This window comes from Oxyura jamaicensis, chromosome 5 (assembly GCF_011077185.1).
Source record: "Oxyura jamaicensis isolate SHBP4307 breed ruddy duck chromosome 5, BPBGC_Ojam_1.0, whole genome shotgun sequence".
Taxonomy (NCBI): Eukaryota; Metazoa; Chordata; class Aves; order Anseriformes; family Anatidae; genus Oxyura; species Oxyura jamaicensis.
This window is the reverse complement of record NC_048897.1, coordinates 48,066,417-48,084,314: the sequence shown is the minus strand read 5'-3', so window position 1 is coordinate 48,084,314 and position 17,898 is coordinate 48,066,417. Positions and strand designations below refer to the sequence as shown.

The 17,898-nt window shown below is 46.6% G+C and overlaps 1 protein-coding gene across 5 annotated transcripts in view; it reads left to right on the top strand.

The window, feature by feature from the left end:
* Window positions 1–16,754, top strand: part of SYT16 (synaptotagmin 16) — a 102,370-nt gene extending 85,616 nt beyond the window's left edge. For all 5 annotated transcript variants that reach the window (XM_035327985.1, XM_035327984.1, XM_035327986.1 and 2 more), the window contains one exon: window positions 9,103–16,754. In XM_035327985.1, coding sequence (XP_035183876.1) covers window positions 9,103–9,416 — 314 coding nt within the window. In that variant the 3' untranslated portion in view covers window positions 9,417–16,754. The remainder of the gene's footprint in view (window positions 1–9,102) is intronic.
* The last annotated feature ends 1,144 nt before the right edge of the window (window positions 16,755–17,898 follow it).

Genomic DNA, 17,898 nt, shown 5'->3' with positions numbered 1-17,898 from the left:
ATTAGATGTCCCATTAAGCTTTTTAGCTGTTGGGCACACAGGAAAGCAATGGCTTGGTTGACAGCATCTTTAAACCTGAAAACATTTCACATGTTTGGTGATGTGAAGAGAACAGGAGCCGTGCATGAGAAAAGAAGGCATTCTTTGAGGGAGTTTTTATTTTAAATTCTGCCTGATTTTTCTGCTTTCTGTGTTTGTGGGGATTCAGGTAATCCTAATGAAATCTGTTTGATAAGCTAGCCAAAGTCCTCTGACAGCCACCCAAACTAATATTGCTGACACTGATTCATAATGGTTCTCCCTGTCTTTGCTATTAAGGCTATCTTACGTCCATAGCAACTTTAGCATTATCAAGCCAGCTAGGTCTCGAGATTAGATCTGCTATCAGGTGAAGTTCATCAGTTATTACAAGGAAGTTCTGAACCTATCACTGCTTCTTTTTACTCAAATTCACCTAGTTTTTTTCTGCACCTGTAAAGTACCCAGTAGTGTGCTGAGAAGAGGAAAATCCTGTGAAGCAGAAATCAAAAGAAGCCAAGTAGAAGAAGGAAGAAAACCAGCACTTGTCTCAGATGCTGGAGTAGCTTTTCACTGGTAGCTCCTGCAGGCACTGCAGAGGAGTGCTGTGAGGTGGGATTGTTGCTGTCTGAAACATGCTGGTGGCTGAGCGAGAAGCTCAATAAGTCCTTCACTAGGTGAGAACTAAAACTGCTGTCTCCTTTTCTGAAGGGCGAGGAAATAGCCCTTGTGTTTCCTCAGATACAGCCTATCCATGGCTCTGCTGTTTGAGGCTTGGAGAGAGCGATTTATTTCTTGACACTATCATGGGGATTTCAGACATAATAGTGCTTTAAGACACTTAAATACTGAGACCAAACTGCTCTGCAGGGCTGTTACATGTGGTAAGGCTGGGAGAACTCAGTGGGCAGAACCCACCTCCATTTCTCACCCCTGCACACACAGAGACTCTGCAGTACCTTTTTGTGGTCCTCTCACAGCCCAGTGACTTTAGTATTGTCTGCTGCTGCCAGCTGCAACTGTGGGGAATGACAGGAGGCTCTTATAAGACAGCAAATTCTCCAGCTGTGCTCTTTTCCCACCTTACCTGCCACCTGGGGTCCGGCACAGGTAATCTCAACATCTCCTAGAGCTTGTGCACTCCCTTCTTGGCCTCCCTGCACAGGGATTTCAGTGGGCAGAAGAGGGAACTGGACTCAGGCGCTGCTGATTTAGGGTGTTAAAGACTGCAGAGGCTACAACAGGTAATTTCTGGAGAAGGAGGGGAAGATTGGAGCTGGGGGATTGTGCACATCTCTCAGTTTTTCCTGGGAACATCTTATGCTTCACTTAAACCTTTAAAATGGGATGCAGAGTTGAACCGAGTCACTTCAATATCAAAGTCATGGGTGTTTACATGGGTAACAGCTGGGTTAGGAAACAGCTGGGTGGCCCGCGGAGACTTAAATCTACCAGGCAGTGTCTTCTCTTCAGGTCACATATGTGGAATGTAAGGATCGTTTGATCAAGAATAAGCATCCAGGCATTGTTCTGGGGAATATGCAGACTTAAAGAGCTGAGCTCACAATCCCTGGTCGCACAAACAGGTCCATTATCACTCAGAGCACTTAAGAGCACTCAGGAGGATGGCTGCAGCACTGGACTGTAAATTGGCAATGTCTGCCAAAAAGCCTCGTGCACAAACGCATTTACAGCTTTGTCAGATGTGGGCACCCCAGGTGTTTTAACACTAATGATACGTGTCCTGTGCACCACCTCCTCTTTGGTTCTTGTAAAAATCATTAACATTAGTTATGCCAACATTAACAAGTTAGCATTTCGTAAGGGTTCATATTTCGGTCTGTGGTATTGTGTTTTCTTAGAAGAACAAAGCTCAGCGTGTTCACTTAAAGGATGTTTACAATAAGGAAAGTAACAAGAGAAGCATACAACACTGGCAGACACGTCTTTAAAAATTTATAACTGCTTATGTGCTATTTGCATGGTACAGTAGTACCTTGGGATTGTAGTGATGGGCCAGGGATCATGTGCCCTCGTCAGTGTGTGAACACGCAGCAGAAGGATGGTCTCTGCCCACACGACGTTTAACCTCCATCAGCTGCTGTGCTGGGTGCAGCTCTCCCTCCTCTAATCCAGCCTTTGCTTTTCTTCTTTCACATTTCTTTTGGGGTTTAGGTCTGGGTGTAGTGCAATTTGAGAAGGACTATTGTAAAGATATTCCCATGTCTAAGAAAAGTCCTCCTAGCTTTTCAGCAGCTGCAGAATTAATCACACATAGTAATTACATCCGTACATGATCATTATTATACCAGCAGCATATTAACCCCATTAAACAAATACAATAGCACTAACTCTGGGAAAGACAGGAGGGAGAGAACAAGCTATCAGAGTTTCTATTGGGAACAGGAGAAATTCTTGAAGTAAAGACTTGTCTGAAAACAAACATCTACCTGAGCCCCGGATAGCTACGCCAAGAAGTGCAGAAGTTGCTCATGTAGAAAAATCAGGGTCCTTAGATGGTATTTGTTGGTCTGGTGTCAGAGCGCTTGAAAGTCATTAGCAGATTTTATTGTTATCAAATTCTTTGTTGGGGAAGGAAATTTATTATCCTTGTTTCATTCCTGGAGGATTAAGACGCAGGTTAATTTCTTTAATTCCCACTTAGATCAGGAAGCTGAATAAAAAAAAAACTTTTAACCAACATATCTGGCACTGAACAGAGAGCTCGCTTGAGCTCCTAATGCTTTGTAATTCCTGCTCCCATCTCATCAGTAATAAAAGGGTGATTTGTACGAGGGAGCTGGGATGGAGTAAGCCCAGAGAGCTTGGTAAACAGCAGTAGAAATGTTGGACAATTGTTCGGTGCTGACTACTTGCCAGTTGGTCACAGTAGGCTTGTACGAGACCACTTCTCTGTCGACATCTTTTCATTGCCTGTCCTTGGATATATCTTGAATCAACTTAAATAAGCCGAGGAAGCTTTGTTCAGGGTAGAAAAGATGAGGCCAGCTGCAAGGGGTCGCAGAAGGATGTCTCAGTAGTGAGCAGCTGGGCATGGGCATGGAAGATGAAGTGTGGATAAATGTAAGGTATGGTGGTGGGATTCAAACTCAACATGCGTGGACTCAGAGCCTCTTGGGAGTGAAATATTATAGTAAATATCTTCAAAAAAAAGTCAATCAAATATATAGTATACAGAGAAAAAAAAAAGAAAATTTTCTATTTGATTGTGAATATCCAAGCACCTGCACAATGAATGCCATATGCAGCTCTGGCTCCCTCATTATATGCAACCAGTATCTGCTGTATTTTTATAGATCTTGTAAGGCAAGTGCTGTTGGGTACTGTTGGGTGGATGGACTGACTTGGTACAGCTCTTCCATGTGAGACATGTGAGACCTGGCACTGAAAACCAATGAATTTTCCTGGAGCAATTGGGAGATTTTGGTGAGGATGTTCCATAACAATTAAACATCCAGTGATAGCTTGCACTTGCAGTTATCTGGTACCATTTTCAATGGTTTTGTATTTCTATGACCATTTACACTTGCTGTGGATAATGTGAAGGTATTTCAGAACCAGGAGAGTGCATCTGAAGCAGAGTGTGTGACGATGCTTTGAAAAGGAAAGAAAAAATCTTTCTTGTTTTCTTTTTTCCCCTCCAAACACAAGCAGAAGACAAAGAAATTGCTCCTTGCTAATTCCAAATTTCAGCTGGAGCCAAATGTTTAAGGCAAGTCCGCAGCGACTGCACGGAGCAGCGTTCGCAGGAGGCCTGATGACAGGCGGTACGATAAAGCCGTGCCTGTGGGCACCGTCGCTGGAGATGAGAACAGCCAAACCTAAGCACCCTTACATCATGCTGCAGCAGAGCTACCGCTGCTGTTGCTGAGGAGCTGTGCCTTCATGCAGGCAGCATAAAGCACACTATACGTTGTAGGAAGTGCTGAAATTGCTCTTGTTGGAGGACAGACCTCGTGCAGCTGGAGAGACCCCTCATCTCCTGCCCCTCGCAGCCCCTCTGCTTGCATGAAACAACCTCCATGCATACAATTCCCCCTGCTGAGGCCAAGCAGTGCTGCCAGGGAGTACAGCACCCTTCTCTGCTGCCTTTCAAACGAAAGGCGCTGCCGGTCTGTTCCCCAGTGTCTCAGACACCGCAGAGGCTGCCAGCTCCCAGCCTCTCCTTGCAGGAGAGCTGCCAGCCACAGGAGGGGGACCGCAGCGGCAGAGGCTTGGTGGAAGCGGGGAAAGAAATTTGGCTCCTCAGCGACATAGTAGGCAGCTCCCAGCTCTTGCGTAGTAAACAGAGTAGGTCACAAGCTGCCCAATGCAGATTTACACGACGTGGGGCTGGCCGCAAAAGCTCAAGTCTAATTTTGCTCCACACTCTTCCTCGGTACAGCTGTGGTGAGCCAGGTTCAGAGATCCCTGCCCCGGTGCTGGTTTCATGGGGAGGCAAAGCCATGGGCTGACAGAGCAGCAGCCTCCTGGGACAGGTCAGTCTGAGTTAGTGGGGGTACCAGGGAAGGTATCACCACACTGAGCTGTGCAGAGCAGCAGGGATGCTGCCCCAGAGGCCGCTTGGCTGCGGTTTATTTTGTGGGCTGGGAGTGTGGCCATGCCAGCTGGGAGAAATTAAGCTGAAGGCCCAAGGCTTTATTTTACACTGGGTCTTGTTAGTCTGGATTGCAGCATGCTGGCATGGTTATACTGCTTTTGGAAACGAGCTAGCTTGCCTGGAGCGAGGGTGGGAGAGTCTGCACAGCGCTGCGTTATGCCCTGCAGTCCACAGTCCGAGAGGTCAGAAGGCTTTGATTGTTTATTTCCTTTCTAAATATAAATTCAAGCAGGGAGTTGGACCCTTTTGTACTGCAGTGTTTTTGTTCGCAGGTCAGTGTTTTTAATAATGGTGGAGCTTAGGGTAAGTGAAAGCAGAGCTCACGCTACGCTCCGTGCTCCAAAACCAGGAACGTATAAATTATAGTTGATTATTCCCCTGAGTTGTCATTATCAGTTAGTTCCCTTGGAAGGATGATGACAGAAATGGGTCATTAGAAGAATCACGGATAAACTGATTGCCTTTGCAGATGAGCTCTCAAGAGGTGTTTTATGGTTGGGGCACTGCTGATGGAGACGGAGCAATCCGCAGGAGAAGACGTTTGGCCAAACCTCTGGAGTACTACGCAGCGCCAGCCCAAAATGTGTCTGGCTGCTTGCAGCGTTCCTTGATTTAGTGCTTTTCACTCTGGGATTAAATGCAGAGGTGTTGATATTTCGTGTCTGTGAACATTGTTCGCTCCATTCATCCCAGGATGAATGATGAGTTCAACGTAAAAACGATCTGTGGCAAGAGCTTCTGGTCCAAAGTTGGTGTGGAAAGGAGAGCCTGGTGGATGCGGTGCTAAAATTGGTCTTGGCAAAATCCAACGTCGTTCCTGCTTCTTCACAGACTTTCGTGTAACCGTAGGCAAGCTTCAGTGCCACGCAATCCCAGGTATTAAGAGGTCTGGCTCGTCTTCATGGCAGTGAGAGAGGTGCCTCAACAGAGGGTGAGCTCTTAGGCATTTTAAGGAATGTAAGCCTTAATCTTTCTTTTCCTTTTGTGCTTGACGGAGGTGACATGAAAGTAAATACACTGAAGAGTGTGAAGTGCTGAGATACCACAGTAATGAGGCCATTACTGAATCTGAGCATGTAATTAGATGGAAAATGTTTGCCTTCATAATGAATAGATGCTCTCACACATACATTCCTCAGCAAATTGGCAAGTTCATCCTTGCTCTAGTTCCACTAATCTCGCCGGGTGCCCACGGGTGGATTTTGTTTGGCAAAGCCAAGCCAAGGGGAGAGCTTTCCATCTCGGAGAAGCAGACTGGACTACAAGGAGAGCCGGGAAGTGTTTTCTGATCAGACACACCTAAAAAGGTGCTGAAGGGAGCACAATGCGGTACGGGTGAGCGAGCCACAAATGTGGTTAGTGAAGCAGAATAACAGCTCTGCTTCGTACGCACCCGCTCTGCAAAGCAAATTTCATATGCTAAATATATTATCCACACCTACTCCTTTATTTCTGTTCAGGCAAGCTCAATTCTTTTGGCTGGTAAAATACACCCAGTGGAATAAATCTGAGAAGAATTAGCAACCTGATGTCACTCGCACTGGTTTTGTGCCTGTGTTTACACGGAGGTGAGTAAGGCTCCTGCTAGTAGCTCTGCAGTGAGCTTCTCCTCCCAGCCTGCGCGTTCTCACCTTATCCAGATGATGTGTGCAGAACTCCCTCATACCTTGGTACTGTGCAGGCAGGACAGTGCCAGAGAATGATGTAACAGATTCTGATTTGTACTGAGGAAAAAGCCTAATTTTCTGGTTTTGATCTCCCTTGGTTTAAGTTGTCAGCTGTGCAGTGCTCAGTTGTCTTTAAAGCCAGGTCTGTTACTCCACACTTGCAAAAGTTGAGGCCTCACTAGGGGATGCGACACGCTGCAAGAAACCCGTCCATTAAATACCTGGAAAATTGTCTGGGACATGTGGAACACCTGTGAGGTTCAAGCTGCGGCACTTGTTTAGTGTTGAAACGGAGCTCATCTCTAGTGGCAGCACTGCCTACTAGATGGCTGCCCAGTTATGCCACGTGCTCCTTTGGCTGTAGGGACTGCAACTTGGTTGGATCCGTAGGGCTCTGCTGAAATGGAAGTGCCTGCAGTTAGGTGTGAGGAACCCCACCTGAGCTGGCAGTGCTGGCAGTAGTGAGAGGGGAGGATGATAGGAGCCTTTACTGAAAGGAAAATCTAGACCTCGGTCCTCCCTGTCTTCGCAGAACAAGAGATGCAGGCATGTGGGGGTGACCCTTCTCCCAGGTGGCAAGGGAAGATAAACTAAAAAAGCACTTCACCTGCTGTTAACCCTTACTGCAATCCCAGCCAAGTGTCCTCGTCCTCAGCAAAGCGGTTCTCAGAGGGTGGTGGGGACAGGGATGTGACACCAAGGACATACCTACAGGGGAGCGGAGCACAGAGGGTCTCAGCTCTGTGAATTCCTGGGTCCCAGCACTCGCCTCGCTTACGTGCCAGCAGAAATGAGCCTTTTCAGCTTTCTGCCTGCATGTGGGATTGGTTTGGAAAATGTACTGAAATTATGCAGAAGATGTGAGATTTCGATTTTTAAAGGAAAGGCAGTTTGGAATTTAAGCAGGGAATTGTCCTACTTAGCTGCTTGTTTGTATCCAAAAATCAGCCTGGCTGAGTTTCTAGCTGCTTTGAAATTCTCTCCTCACAACAACAAGAAAAAGTTTTTAAAAAATAAAGAAAAAAATCACCTTATTCCCCATTTATCTCTAATTCTGGGGAGCTCCCTGCAGCCAGGATGTCCAGGTGAGGAATTAGATGGTCTTGGAAGTCCTTTCCAACCTTAATGATTCTTGTGTTTCAGTGCACGTTCTGGTTTGTTAGAGCAAAATAAAGTGACATCTCTGTGAGTATGGCAAGGAATTGTGCCTGGTAGTCATCTGGCTTGGTTTCACATTGAGTTGAGCTTGAGCAGAGTCCTCTCCTGTGCATTTTGTTTCTGATGGGTCTGAAGTTGTTCAAGATCTCAGTCCCTCAGCATCACCCAAGGGATTTGAGTTGAATATTCCTGAGGGAATTAGCCCACCTCTGGGGAAATCAGCTCTCGGTGAAGCAGCTCTTTCCTTCCCAGCTACGATCGGCAAACTCTTTTACGTCAGAGCTCCGCTTTTCTGTCTAACGAGTAGGTCTTTGCTGGCACGGTTTACTCATCTCCAGCGTTTTGCTAGGAGCCAACTTGGCCCCGCTAGCTAATGATTGAGCTGAACTTTCCCCGCAGAAACTCGATAGCTGTACAGCTGTGCAGGCTCACAAATTGCTCCTCGATTGGCAGTCTCCTGACAGCTTTTTCAGCGGAACAGTTTGAGGAGCGGCGAGCCCTGCTTTGGAGACACAGAAGTGTTTTCACACCTGAAGTGTAATTTCACACCTTGTGTCGCTCAGCAGATAAGTGCGTAAAATAGCACATCAAACGGGAACAGAAGAGGATAGACATGCTGTAGACAAGAGACCGTGGCTTGTTATTTATTTCCTATCTTCAGCACACTCTGAAATAATAATCACTTGCAGAAACCCAGGCACAGATTTACAGAGGGGTTAGGAGAGGCTTTTTCTGGCCAAGTGATCTGCTACCATCGCCTGCAGAGCGAGGAGAAAGATTGCACAGAGCTGGGGCTGTGGAGCAGTGGGACTGGAGAGCTCTGCCTGAGACCACCACGTACCGAGGTGAAACAGTTAATACTGGAGGCAGCAAGAGTTTGACGGGTGGATCTATAGGAACATTGAATTAGACCATCCTTTCCCTTTATTTACTGACCATTTTTACTCCTTACATTGACTTAAGTAGTGAATAAAATTGACTTTGAGGCCACCAAAAAAAAAAGACAAAAATTTGGAACAGGCTTTGAATCCATTGTGTGAGATCAAATCATTTCACTGTGCATGCAGGTTTCTTTTCCTTCTTTTTTCAGCACCCTTTTCATTTGCTGTTTCAAATAATAGGTCAGACTTTTTTTTTTTTTTTTTTTTTTTTTTTTTTAAGGATAGCGATGGAGAAGCAAGTGCAGCCAAGGGAAGCCCTGTAAAGCCCTGGTAAGACAGCTCCAAAGAAGCTTTGTTGTGAGGGAGAGGAAGGGAAGGTGCAGACACACTGTTTGACATGGAGAATCCACAGAGATGCTCATAGTTTCAGTTAGACAGGTTTCCTAGGCTTGAGAACCACCTTTCCTGCTTTTTCCAAGAGGGTAAGGCTGAAGCACTGTTTCTTTCCTTTCTTCTTCAGTAGGGTTGCTTCCTTCCTTTCTTCTCCCCAGCTGAATATGAGGTGCACCAAGAGGTGCTGTCCTCTGCTGCTTCTCATCCCATGGTTTTTACAAAGGAGACATCCCAGAACTCATCTGTTTTGCAGTGCAGACAAAGCTGCTCTGCTTTGAGTGTTTTGGCTGTTTTTTGATGACTTGGGGCTTTCGTTGAGTCTGTTAACCATTCCAAACATTTTCTTTCCTCTGTTTTGTCCTAGACACCTATGGAAAGCTCTGCCTGCTCAACTCCATGGGCCAGGAGATGTCTCGCTGCAAGACCTCCATCCGCCGAGGACAGCCCAACCCCGTCTACAAGGAAACTTTCATCTTCCAGGTTGCCCTCTTCCAGCTCTCCGATGTCACGCTCATGATCTCCATCTACAACAAGCGCAGCATGAAGCGCAAGGAGATGGTCGGCTGGATTTCCATGGGGCAGAACAGCAGCGGGCAGGAAGAGCAGAGTCACTGGCAGGAAATGAAGGAATCGAAGGGGACGCAGGTCTGCAGGTGGCACACGCTGCTCGAGTCCTAGTGGTTACAGGGGCAGCCTGCAGGTCCTGGGACCGTGGGCTGTGTTCGCAGTCAGCGGGAAGCAGCTATTCCATGGCGAGCACTGTGCTCTGCCAGGTCTTGTACACTTTAACTTGACTGTCAATGTCATCTGTCATGAGCATTGAAAGCGGCAAGGCCTGGGAAGCAAGTTTACTTCTTGTCTTTGCAGGTTGCCCTGCATTTTCCATATCCAAATAATTATCCCAAGGGAAAAGCGATGGGCAAACCTACAAAATCCTCTCTTTGGGCCTTGTCTTGCTCATTTTGTCATAGGCCTAACCATCGCAGTCTGATTTTGATGCTGTTTTCTTCTGGGGTAAATTCTCTCTTCCTTCCCTTATTTATATTAATGAAGTTTGCAAACATTCTTGACACGCAGATAGCTCACAGATAAGCTAAACTGCATGCAGATCACGTTCTCTCTCTTATTACCATGTTTTTGAGTCCTAGAAATAAGCATTTGGTACCACTATGGACTGGATTTTTCAGGCAGCATGGGAAGCACTGTTGAATTCTCTGTCAATTTTTAAGTGCCTAGGCATTACTACTGTTTCCTGTACTAACAATTGATATTATTCATTAGGACTTAATACTACCAGTATTTTTAATGAGGCACCCTGTGCACTTGTTAGCCTGTATTGCCATAGGCGTGCATGAGAGGTAACTAGCATCGGTTTTGTATTGCAGTTATACGATGCATGTTTAGATGCTTACTTGAAGTCCATGGCTTCTGTCATCATGGATACCAAAAAGAAAAAAAAAAAAAAAGACCAGAACAAGCTGCACATCCACCTTTGTGCCTGAATCACACTTTTCTGCATTGTTTTGGCCATGTGTTACTTTGCTGTGTAAAAGTGAGGTTCATTCAGAAAAGCGTTCCTGTGAGCAGTGCGCAGAACGGCCTTCTGGCCGTGGTTTCTCTCATTCAGTTAAGCACAACTCAAGCTCTCTGGGGGCTCTCGTTCAAATGTTCTATCCTGTAATGTCTTCTGGGGATCTGAAAAGGGACCATTTTTGGCATGCTGAGCAGCAGGGAATGCCAGACCACATCACCTCATCTTTGGGGCAAGCTCTCCTACAGGCAAGAAATAGGATCCGGGGGACCCCTCCTAGAGGGGGTGCTGGCTCTGACAAACCACACGGAGAAAAGTATTACATTTTCTGCCTCTGACTGAAACCAGTGCAAGGAACAGGCTTGCTGGATGAGGTGATGACACTTTTATGTAGTTACTCTTCGGACTCTTTTTTGTCATTTTCCATTTTAATCTTTTTTCCTGTCTCTGTGAGTTAAAGTCATGGAGGCAATGGATAGGGAACAAGTCTTCGTCTGCTGCCTCACTACTGAATGTTTAGCCGTCGTTAGGTATTGCAAAGTTGCATGTGACACAGCAGAGGATGTTCATCTTCTTGTGCAGTGAGGGTGCCAAGACATTCAAATGCTATCAGTGGCCTGATTTCGATTCCCTGCTCTCTTTAGGAGGACTGGCGTTTCTTCATTCCTGCTGATGGTAGCAAGACAGGAAATATTTTGCTGAAAAGGTTTCTCAGTACTGCATCACCTCGTGTTTTGTTTTTGTTTACTGAGACCTGGCACCAAACTCTGCCTCTTGCACCACAACTGTCTCCTTCTCTTTGATGGTGCTGTGCAGATCTAATCAGTGCAAGTTTGGGCACTGGCTTTTTAACCAAAACTGAGCCTGGGTGCTGGTTTGCCTCACACCCAGTGAAGTGCTGGAGTTGGGTTATCACTTGGTGTGGTGCAAACAGGCTTTGTCTGCCCTCATGGGGCAGTCCAACAAGACAGAATAATCTGTAGGGTGAAGGTCTTCTGGTATAGGTGAGACAACTTATCCTACAGGTCATGGTTAAAGATATTCTTACACTTACCTGTCAGAGCACGGTTTTCCAGTGAGACTGGTGGGTGTCCTATGCAGGAGGGTTGTCCTCCACTGCCTTGTTAAGCTGGCAAAATATCTGCTTTGCACTACTGGAGCTTTGTATCCCAAAGCAGGATCTAACCCAAACACAACTACATTTTTGACTGCACTGTTAATGCTGCTGTATTACCAATAGGAGAGAAAATAAGCATATGAGTGGTAATGAGCAGAACAGGTCTGCCTGTGTTTCTTTTACCATGTACTTTTCTTCTAGAAAAAAAAGTACAGGAAACAGCCCAATTCAAAAGGTGCATTTGCTGATTTCAGATGTTTTCCAATCTCTGCATCTGTTTTTCCTGAACTGCACAAAATGTATATACAAGTGTTTATAAGCAATTTTATTATCTGAAATGTATATGTATAATAAACTTACTGAGATTCTCTTCATAACTTCTTGAACCTGCAAAGTATTGCTTATGCTTAATTTAATGATTAGCTAAGGGAAAAGCTTAACTTGATAGTATGCGTCAGAAGTGAACTGGAGATAACCCAGGTTTTTAATTGTCTGATTAAAAAGAAATCTTGGAAAAGACCATTTTAAAAAGCAACATAGTAAACTGTTTTTGGACTTCCATGATATTTTCATATCTACATCTTCTCTGAAGATACAGCAGAAGGGAAATTGAATTTTAAGATACATTTCCACTGTAGAATAGTGGGAGACAGGGAGCAAGAAAAAAGTAGCATTCTCAGAGTCAGCTAATATCTGAGCATGTTAAAACTTTGCCTCAGATGCAGTAGCTTCCTGCATCATTGCAACGGCATTTTGGCCTGATGTTTTACAAGAAGAATTTGGAGGGAAGGAAAAAGGGATGAGGCAAGGGAAGCATTGTTTTTTTATTATTATTATTTTTATTATTTTGGAGCTGCTGCTAAACCCGCTGGCACATCCACGCCTTGAGCAGTACATTTGTGAGGTTCATTAAATTCCTCCTGAAGCACAGAGGGATTTAGGAATCTTGGCATGAACAGTGTTGGAGGTGCTCATGCTTACGAGCTCTAGTTTGGGGGTTTTGCTACTTTTTTGGTTTATTTCTTTTTGCAGTATTGCGTATCTATGAAATGAAGAAGGCTTTGCAGCAGCTCCCCTTTATACCAGAGCTCCCGTAATTCTTCCTATTGACAGATTGAATTAGTCATTGCTAATATTGATACAGGCTGGCCTTGTGCTCCTGGTCTTTCTCATGTAAATACCACTGCCCTTTCAGTCACTGTCTTAACCCCTTGTTTCCTTTAAAAGTGGCTGAGAAGTCTGAATTTCCAGAAGTACTTCCATTCCGTGGGAATCTGGCCGTGTGCTTAGCTCTCCGTTGGCGTTGGACCTGGAGCTTCGTGCTCTGCCAGCCTCCATCCACGTGGATGCTGGTGCCCTGCCTCTGCTTCTGGGGAGCTCCAGGAGAGGAGGGAGACCATGGAGCAGTCAGAGGCTGACCTGGATTTGTGAGTGCTTGGGCACTTGCACATCCTCCCTGTGCAAGTTTCCTAACACGTTTTCTAAGGTAATTCATCTCCTTTTGATTCTCTTGTCTGAAATCCCCTAAGAGCTCATTCGAATTTTCTTCTCTGGGGGGAGTGGTGGAAAAAAAAAAAAAAAAGCCCCCAAACCCACAAAACTGTTGTGTGGGAAGGAGCTAACAACACTGGCATAAGCCCAGAGTCCTGTGGGTAAGTGCTCTGGGTACATCTCTGTACCTCAGGCAGCATCGTTCAGCTAGCTGCAGTCTGCTCCTTCCTTGGTCTCCCTCCAGCCAGCACTCTCCTGTCCTGCTCGGCTCTCTGCTGTTATTTTATTTTTTAATTTTGTGTTTAATGTGTATCGACAGCAGAACAGAATGATCTCACCGCGTTTGTATTCTCTGCAGTAATGCTGACTTTCAACTGATGCCCACAGAAACGAGAACCTCTTTTAGCCCGTGGCACTGCAGTGACAGCTAACTGAAGTGCCCCTTTGCAAAGGCTTCCTCTGAGCTGTCTGCTGTGCAGTTTGATGAGCCTGGGCTTCCTTTCTACCACCATCTTTAATTATTTGGGCCCTGCTGTGTCCTGCTCACTCCGGCTTGCCTGCGTTTCCCTCGCGGGGTGACGCGGGGTGTGCGGTTTCTGGGGTGCACAGACAATGCGTGCGGGTATTTTTAGTGGCTGCAGATCCCGAAGTGTTACCGTGTGCTTTACATCATTGACTGATCTTCAGTCGTGAATGTCTTCAGATGTTCTTGGACTTGCAGAACCAGGGGCTGCCAGCCAGAAATTGATCATTTCTCCAGCACAAAGCCGATGGCGGCAGCCTGGCAGAGGAGCGGGCCTTTCCTCTGGTGGTGGTTCGCTTTCTCCTTCAGCTGGCGCTGACCTTGCAGCTAGCGTGCCTGCAGAGCTTTCCTTCCACTTCCATATTTATCAACGTCTTTAATCTGTGTGATCACTGCACTTTTGGCCTCTCAGCTGCCTCCTGCCCTCTGCCACAAAGGTGGACGTGGAGGCTGAGCGAAGCCTACGGCCTGCCGCGGGGCATGGCGGCGGGGCCAGCTGCCGCCCGAGGGGCCGCGCTGGAGGTAGGCCGCTGGTGTCTGGCTGGTCTTCTTCAGCGATAAACACAGCCAGACACTGGCAGGTCTTAGAGCTTGGAGTTCAGTGTAGCTGATTTGAGTGTTTATTTGGGATCTGGTGCAGATTTAGCATGCACTACATGCAAGAAGTTGTGCAAGAAGTGAAAACCCCCAGCAATGGCCACGACAGGGGCAGGGAAGGCTGGGTGCTCGCAGTGCTGCGGACCTGTGGGCTTGCCGTTTGTCACCACAATTCCTTAGCCCCAGAGCTGCTGAAGGCATACACAAGACGTGTAAAAAGAAAAGCTTTTTCTTTTTTTTTTTCCCCTCCTCCTCCAGCACAGAGTGAGCGTGTGTCTTCCCGCAGCCTGCACCGTAGGCCTTAAGAAATGAAAGTGTAAATATTTTGTCTCTCGCAGCAGCCCAAGGTCATCTTTCTGGAACAGCAAACAGGCACAGAATCCAAAGAAGATCAGTCCGTCATGTGAGTAAGGTTAGCATCTGCACTTACAAATGACAAAGGCTATTAATCCTCATGCTGTAATCCCCAAGCTGTTTGCCAGCTGGCAGCAGGAAGATGTTCCTGCTCAACCCACACAGCTATCCATGTTTTTTCACCTTTATGAAGCAGATATAGGTCAATACTGGATAGCCTGGATAACGAACTTGGTAGCTACCATTCATCTCTTCTAGCGTTACAATTCATCTCTTGTAGTGTTACAATCCCTCTCTTCTCCACGCAAACCACCCGTATGGAAGAGGGTGCAGCAGGAGAGCTGCAGGCTGTGCACCCCTCTGATCGCCAGATCAGATGGCTGAAGGCCAGGTTGCTTCCCTCTGCTCCCCCAGTTCTCAAGGGAAGGAATAGCAGAGAAAACGCAGTGCTTGGTTGCAGCAGGTAAAAGGCCACTGTTGAGATGTGTTTGATCATCTCTTGGGGACACAACCAGCCTGGGCCCTGTGAGGGACTGTAGACGGGGCCAGAGGGAGTGATGCAGGTGGTTGTGGTGCTCGGTGCCGCCTCATACAACACACAGCCGTGTGTCCCCCTGTCACCAGCACAGAGTACTGGGCAGCTGAGGCTGGAAAATTTTCAAGAGGAGACCCAAGAGCCAGAGGGGAGCCTTGAAGATCCATCGATGCTCTCAAATTTTCTAAAGAGACAAGCAGAGTCTTGAGCCATGCTCAACAAAAGTGTGGTTTAACAGAAATCTCAGCTCCCAGGGGAGCTGCAGGTGTGAGGAGGTGAGGATGTGGTGGCCTCCCATCCCCTGCTGGCTGTGGCAGACCAGCACCACAGAGGTACCAAATGCTCCAGAGGAGTCCCTGTAACTTCGTACCTGGTGTGGGCGGATCTCAACTTGAGGACCAAATCAAAAGCTGCTCTGGCCATGGGTGAAGAACAAGAAAGATGCAGGATTCAGACACAAGCTGAATTCTTTGCTGAGTCCAGGGAAGGCATTTTATCATGCCAAATGATTCCCTCTCCTTTCATTTCTCAGACTTGCGAGAACATTGCAAACTTCTCTTCTCATTAGCAGCTGGAAAAAAATCATATAATTGTGCCAGTTTTCCTCATCCCTGTTGTGTCTTGTTAACACTTTCCAGGTGCTTTTCCTTCACACCACCTCCACCGTGCCATCTCCCAGCCTTTCATTAATATCAGTAGAAATCTGCTCCAAGTCAGGGCCATGCCTGGCAGCAATATTTTACATTCATGGTGCTCAGGATAAAACCTGTTCTCCGATCTCTTGCTGTCACTATGTGGCATCTCAAGCACAAGGTTTCCAATTAAACCAGTCCCACGTCCCTCCTGTTGGCCTCTGCTGGCGCGGCTGTGTTTTTTGTCTTGCTGGGCTCTATTCCCTTTTGTAACTCCATCGACTTTTTCCCAGCAGAGAGTTTTGCCTCCTTCTTGTCATGAAGAGTAAGTGGAGTAATCATTTAGTAGACTTAGCATTTAAATATTGCGTGGCACTTATATATGTGTATATAAAAATGTTTTTTTTTATGGTAGAGTGCCCCTGGGCATTTGCATGAAGCACATTTCAACGTACGTTCGACTGTTGATTTAAGCACACTGTACATAATAAGTCATTTTTAGTGCATATTGGCTTCTTTCTCTGTTGGAACAATGCACTTTTCTGGCAGGGATGGGTCTTTGTAGCCCCTCTGGCACATTTACTGCTGGACGTGGTGGATTCTCTGGCCAAGGTGTACGTGGCCCCTCCTGCTGCACGTGCCCTGGGATGTGGTAGTTCTTTGTCTCCAGCTGCTTGGTGGGTGGATGCCAGAGCTTTTGGGGTGCCTTGGCAGCACAGTGAGCCTGCTCCCTGCACCTCCCTCTGGTTCTTGGAATAATCCCCTGGGAGATTTTTCTTCTTTCCCTGCCATCGTGTCCTAAGGCTGGTTGGTACACCGAGAAATGCGGAGCGACCTGTGGCTGAGGATGCATCAGGAGTAACACGGTCTCAGCTCTCCTTTGCCAGGTATCCTCTGTAAATTGATCACTTAACATGGCATCAATATGGACAAATTAATAAAAATGCCAGCTCTCTAGCTTCTGTCTCTATAAAAGCAGGTCTTGTAGAGCCTGAATTTATTGCCGATTTATAAATATGTCTATAAAAGGAGAACTGCTCTGCTCTGAAGGTTACATGGAACAAATTCATGTACCCTTTTCACTTTCATAAAGTTCAAAGATAGCACTGAAATTTGTACCTCCTTTCTAGCTAGTGGATGACTGGTACTGACTGGTGAGGCCACGGGAATGGTATGAGCATCGTTTCACTTGCTACGTGTGGGACTGAAAGAGATAAGCTGAAGTGCAAAACTGTGATAAAAAAAAAAAAAAAAAAAAAAAAATGAAAAATACGATGAAAAGATGTTTGGATATTCAACAGGAAGAGTGATATGGGTTTATTCTTAGCTTTTCATGTACTTGACAATGAAACATTTTTATTCTACTTAAGTGTTAACGTGCATGATCATACAATATATTGCCTCTCGCTAATTATATGCTGTGTTAGGAATACTAATGTCTAGATGATATCCGACTGGGGAAAAAGAAAAAAAAAAAAAAAAAAAAGGCATTAAACCCAGCTTCTGCAGAATTCTGGGCTGAAATTACCCACACGCGCACACAACCATCCACACCTTACAAGCACCCTTATTTTGTTTCGGTGAGCAATGCTGTTCCAGGTTTTTATCAATAAACTAGAGGCAGATGGCTCATGTAGACATGCAAAAACCAGCGCGTCGTTCTTATTGTGGCAGAGCCGAGTGAATATGCATCTAGGAGAGGCGCGCGCGTTGTGTTCAGAACAAAGATGCAGGTGGCCGGTGCATAATGCATGGCGGGGAGGAACGGGAATGTGCCCCCTCCGTCCCCCTGTCTGTCTGCACGGATGGACAGGGGGACAGGGGGGCTCTGGGTGCCCCATGTGGATGGGGTGGCCAAGGGGAGGATGCGTCTTGCTTCGGAAATGGAGCCAAGAGCTCAGAAGTCATCTTTTCCATGAGGGCTGCTCCTGATTAGCCGTGTCCCCTACATTTGCTTGGTCCCTTGGGCTGGACCATGGTGGTTGGGCTGACACGAGCCCAGGCACAGCACCGGGGTGGTGGGGGACCTGTCCCTGTCTGGTGGCCACTTGGCCTGCAAGTACCCTCAGTCGTGCTTTGCTTGCATGCGGTATGCTTCTGTCAGGTAGCAGATGTAATCCATGGCCACGTTAAGCTAGGAAAAGATGGAAGTTTAATAATAATTCAGAATAAACAATTCTGAACCGGGGGTGATTTTGAAGTAGAGCACCAAGAGTGGTGATTTATTAGGAGGAACCAGGATTTCTGAATCCCTGCTGGCACCCACGGGGCTGGCTCTCCAGGGCCAGCCCAGAAACAGCTCCTTCTCCTGGTGGCTCTTGGTGGCTTCAGTCTCCAGAAGCCCCAGCAGCAGCTGCACAAGCCCAGCCTGGGCGTGCAG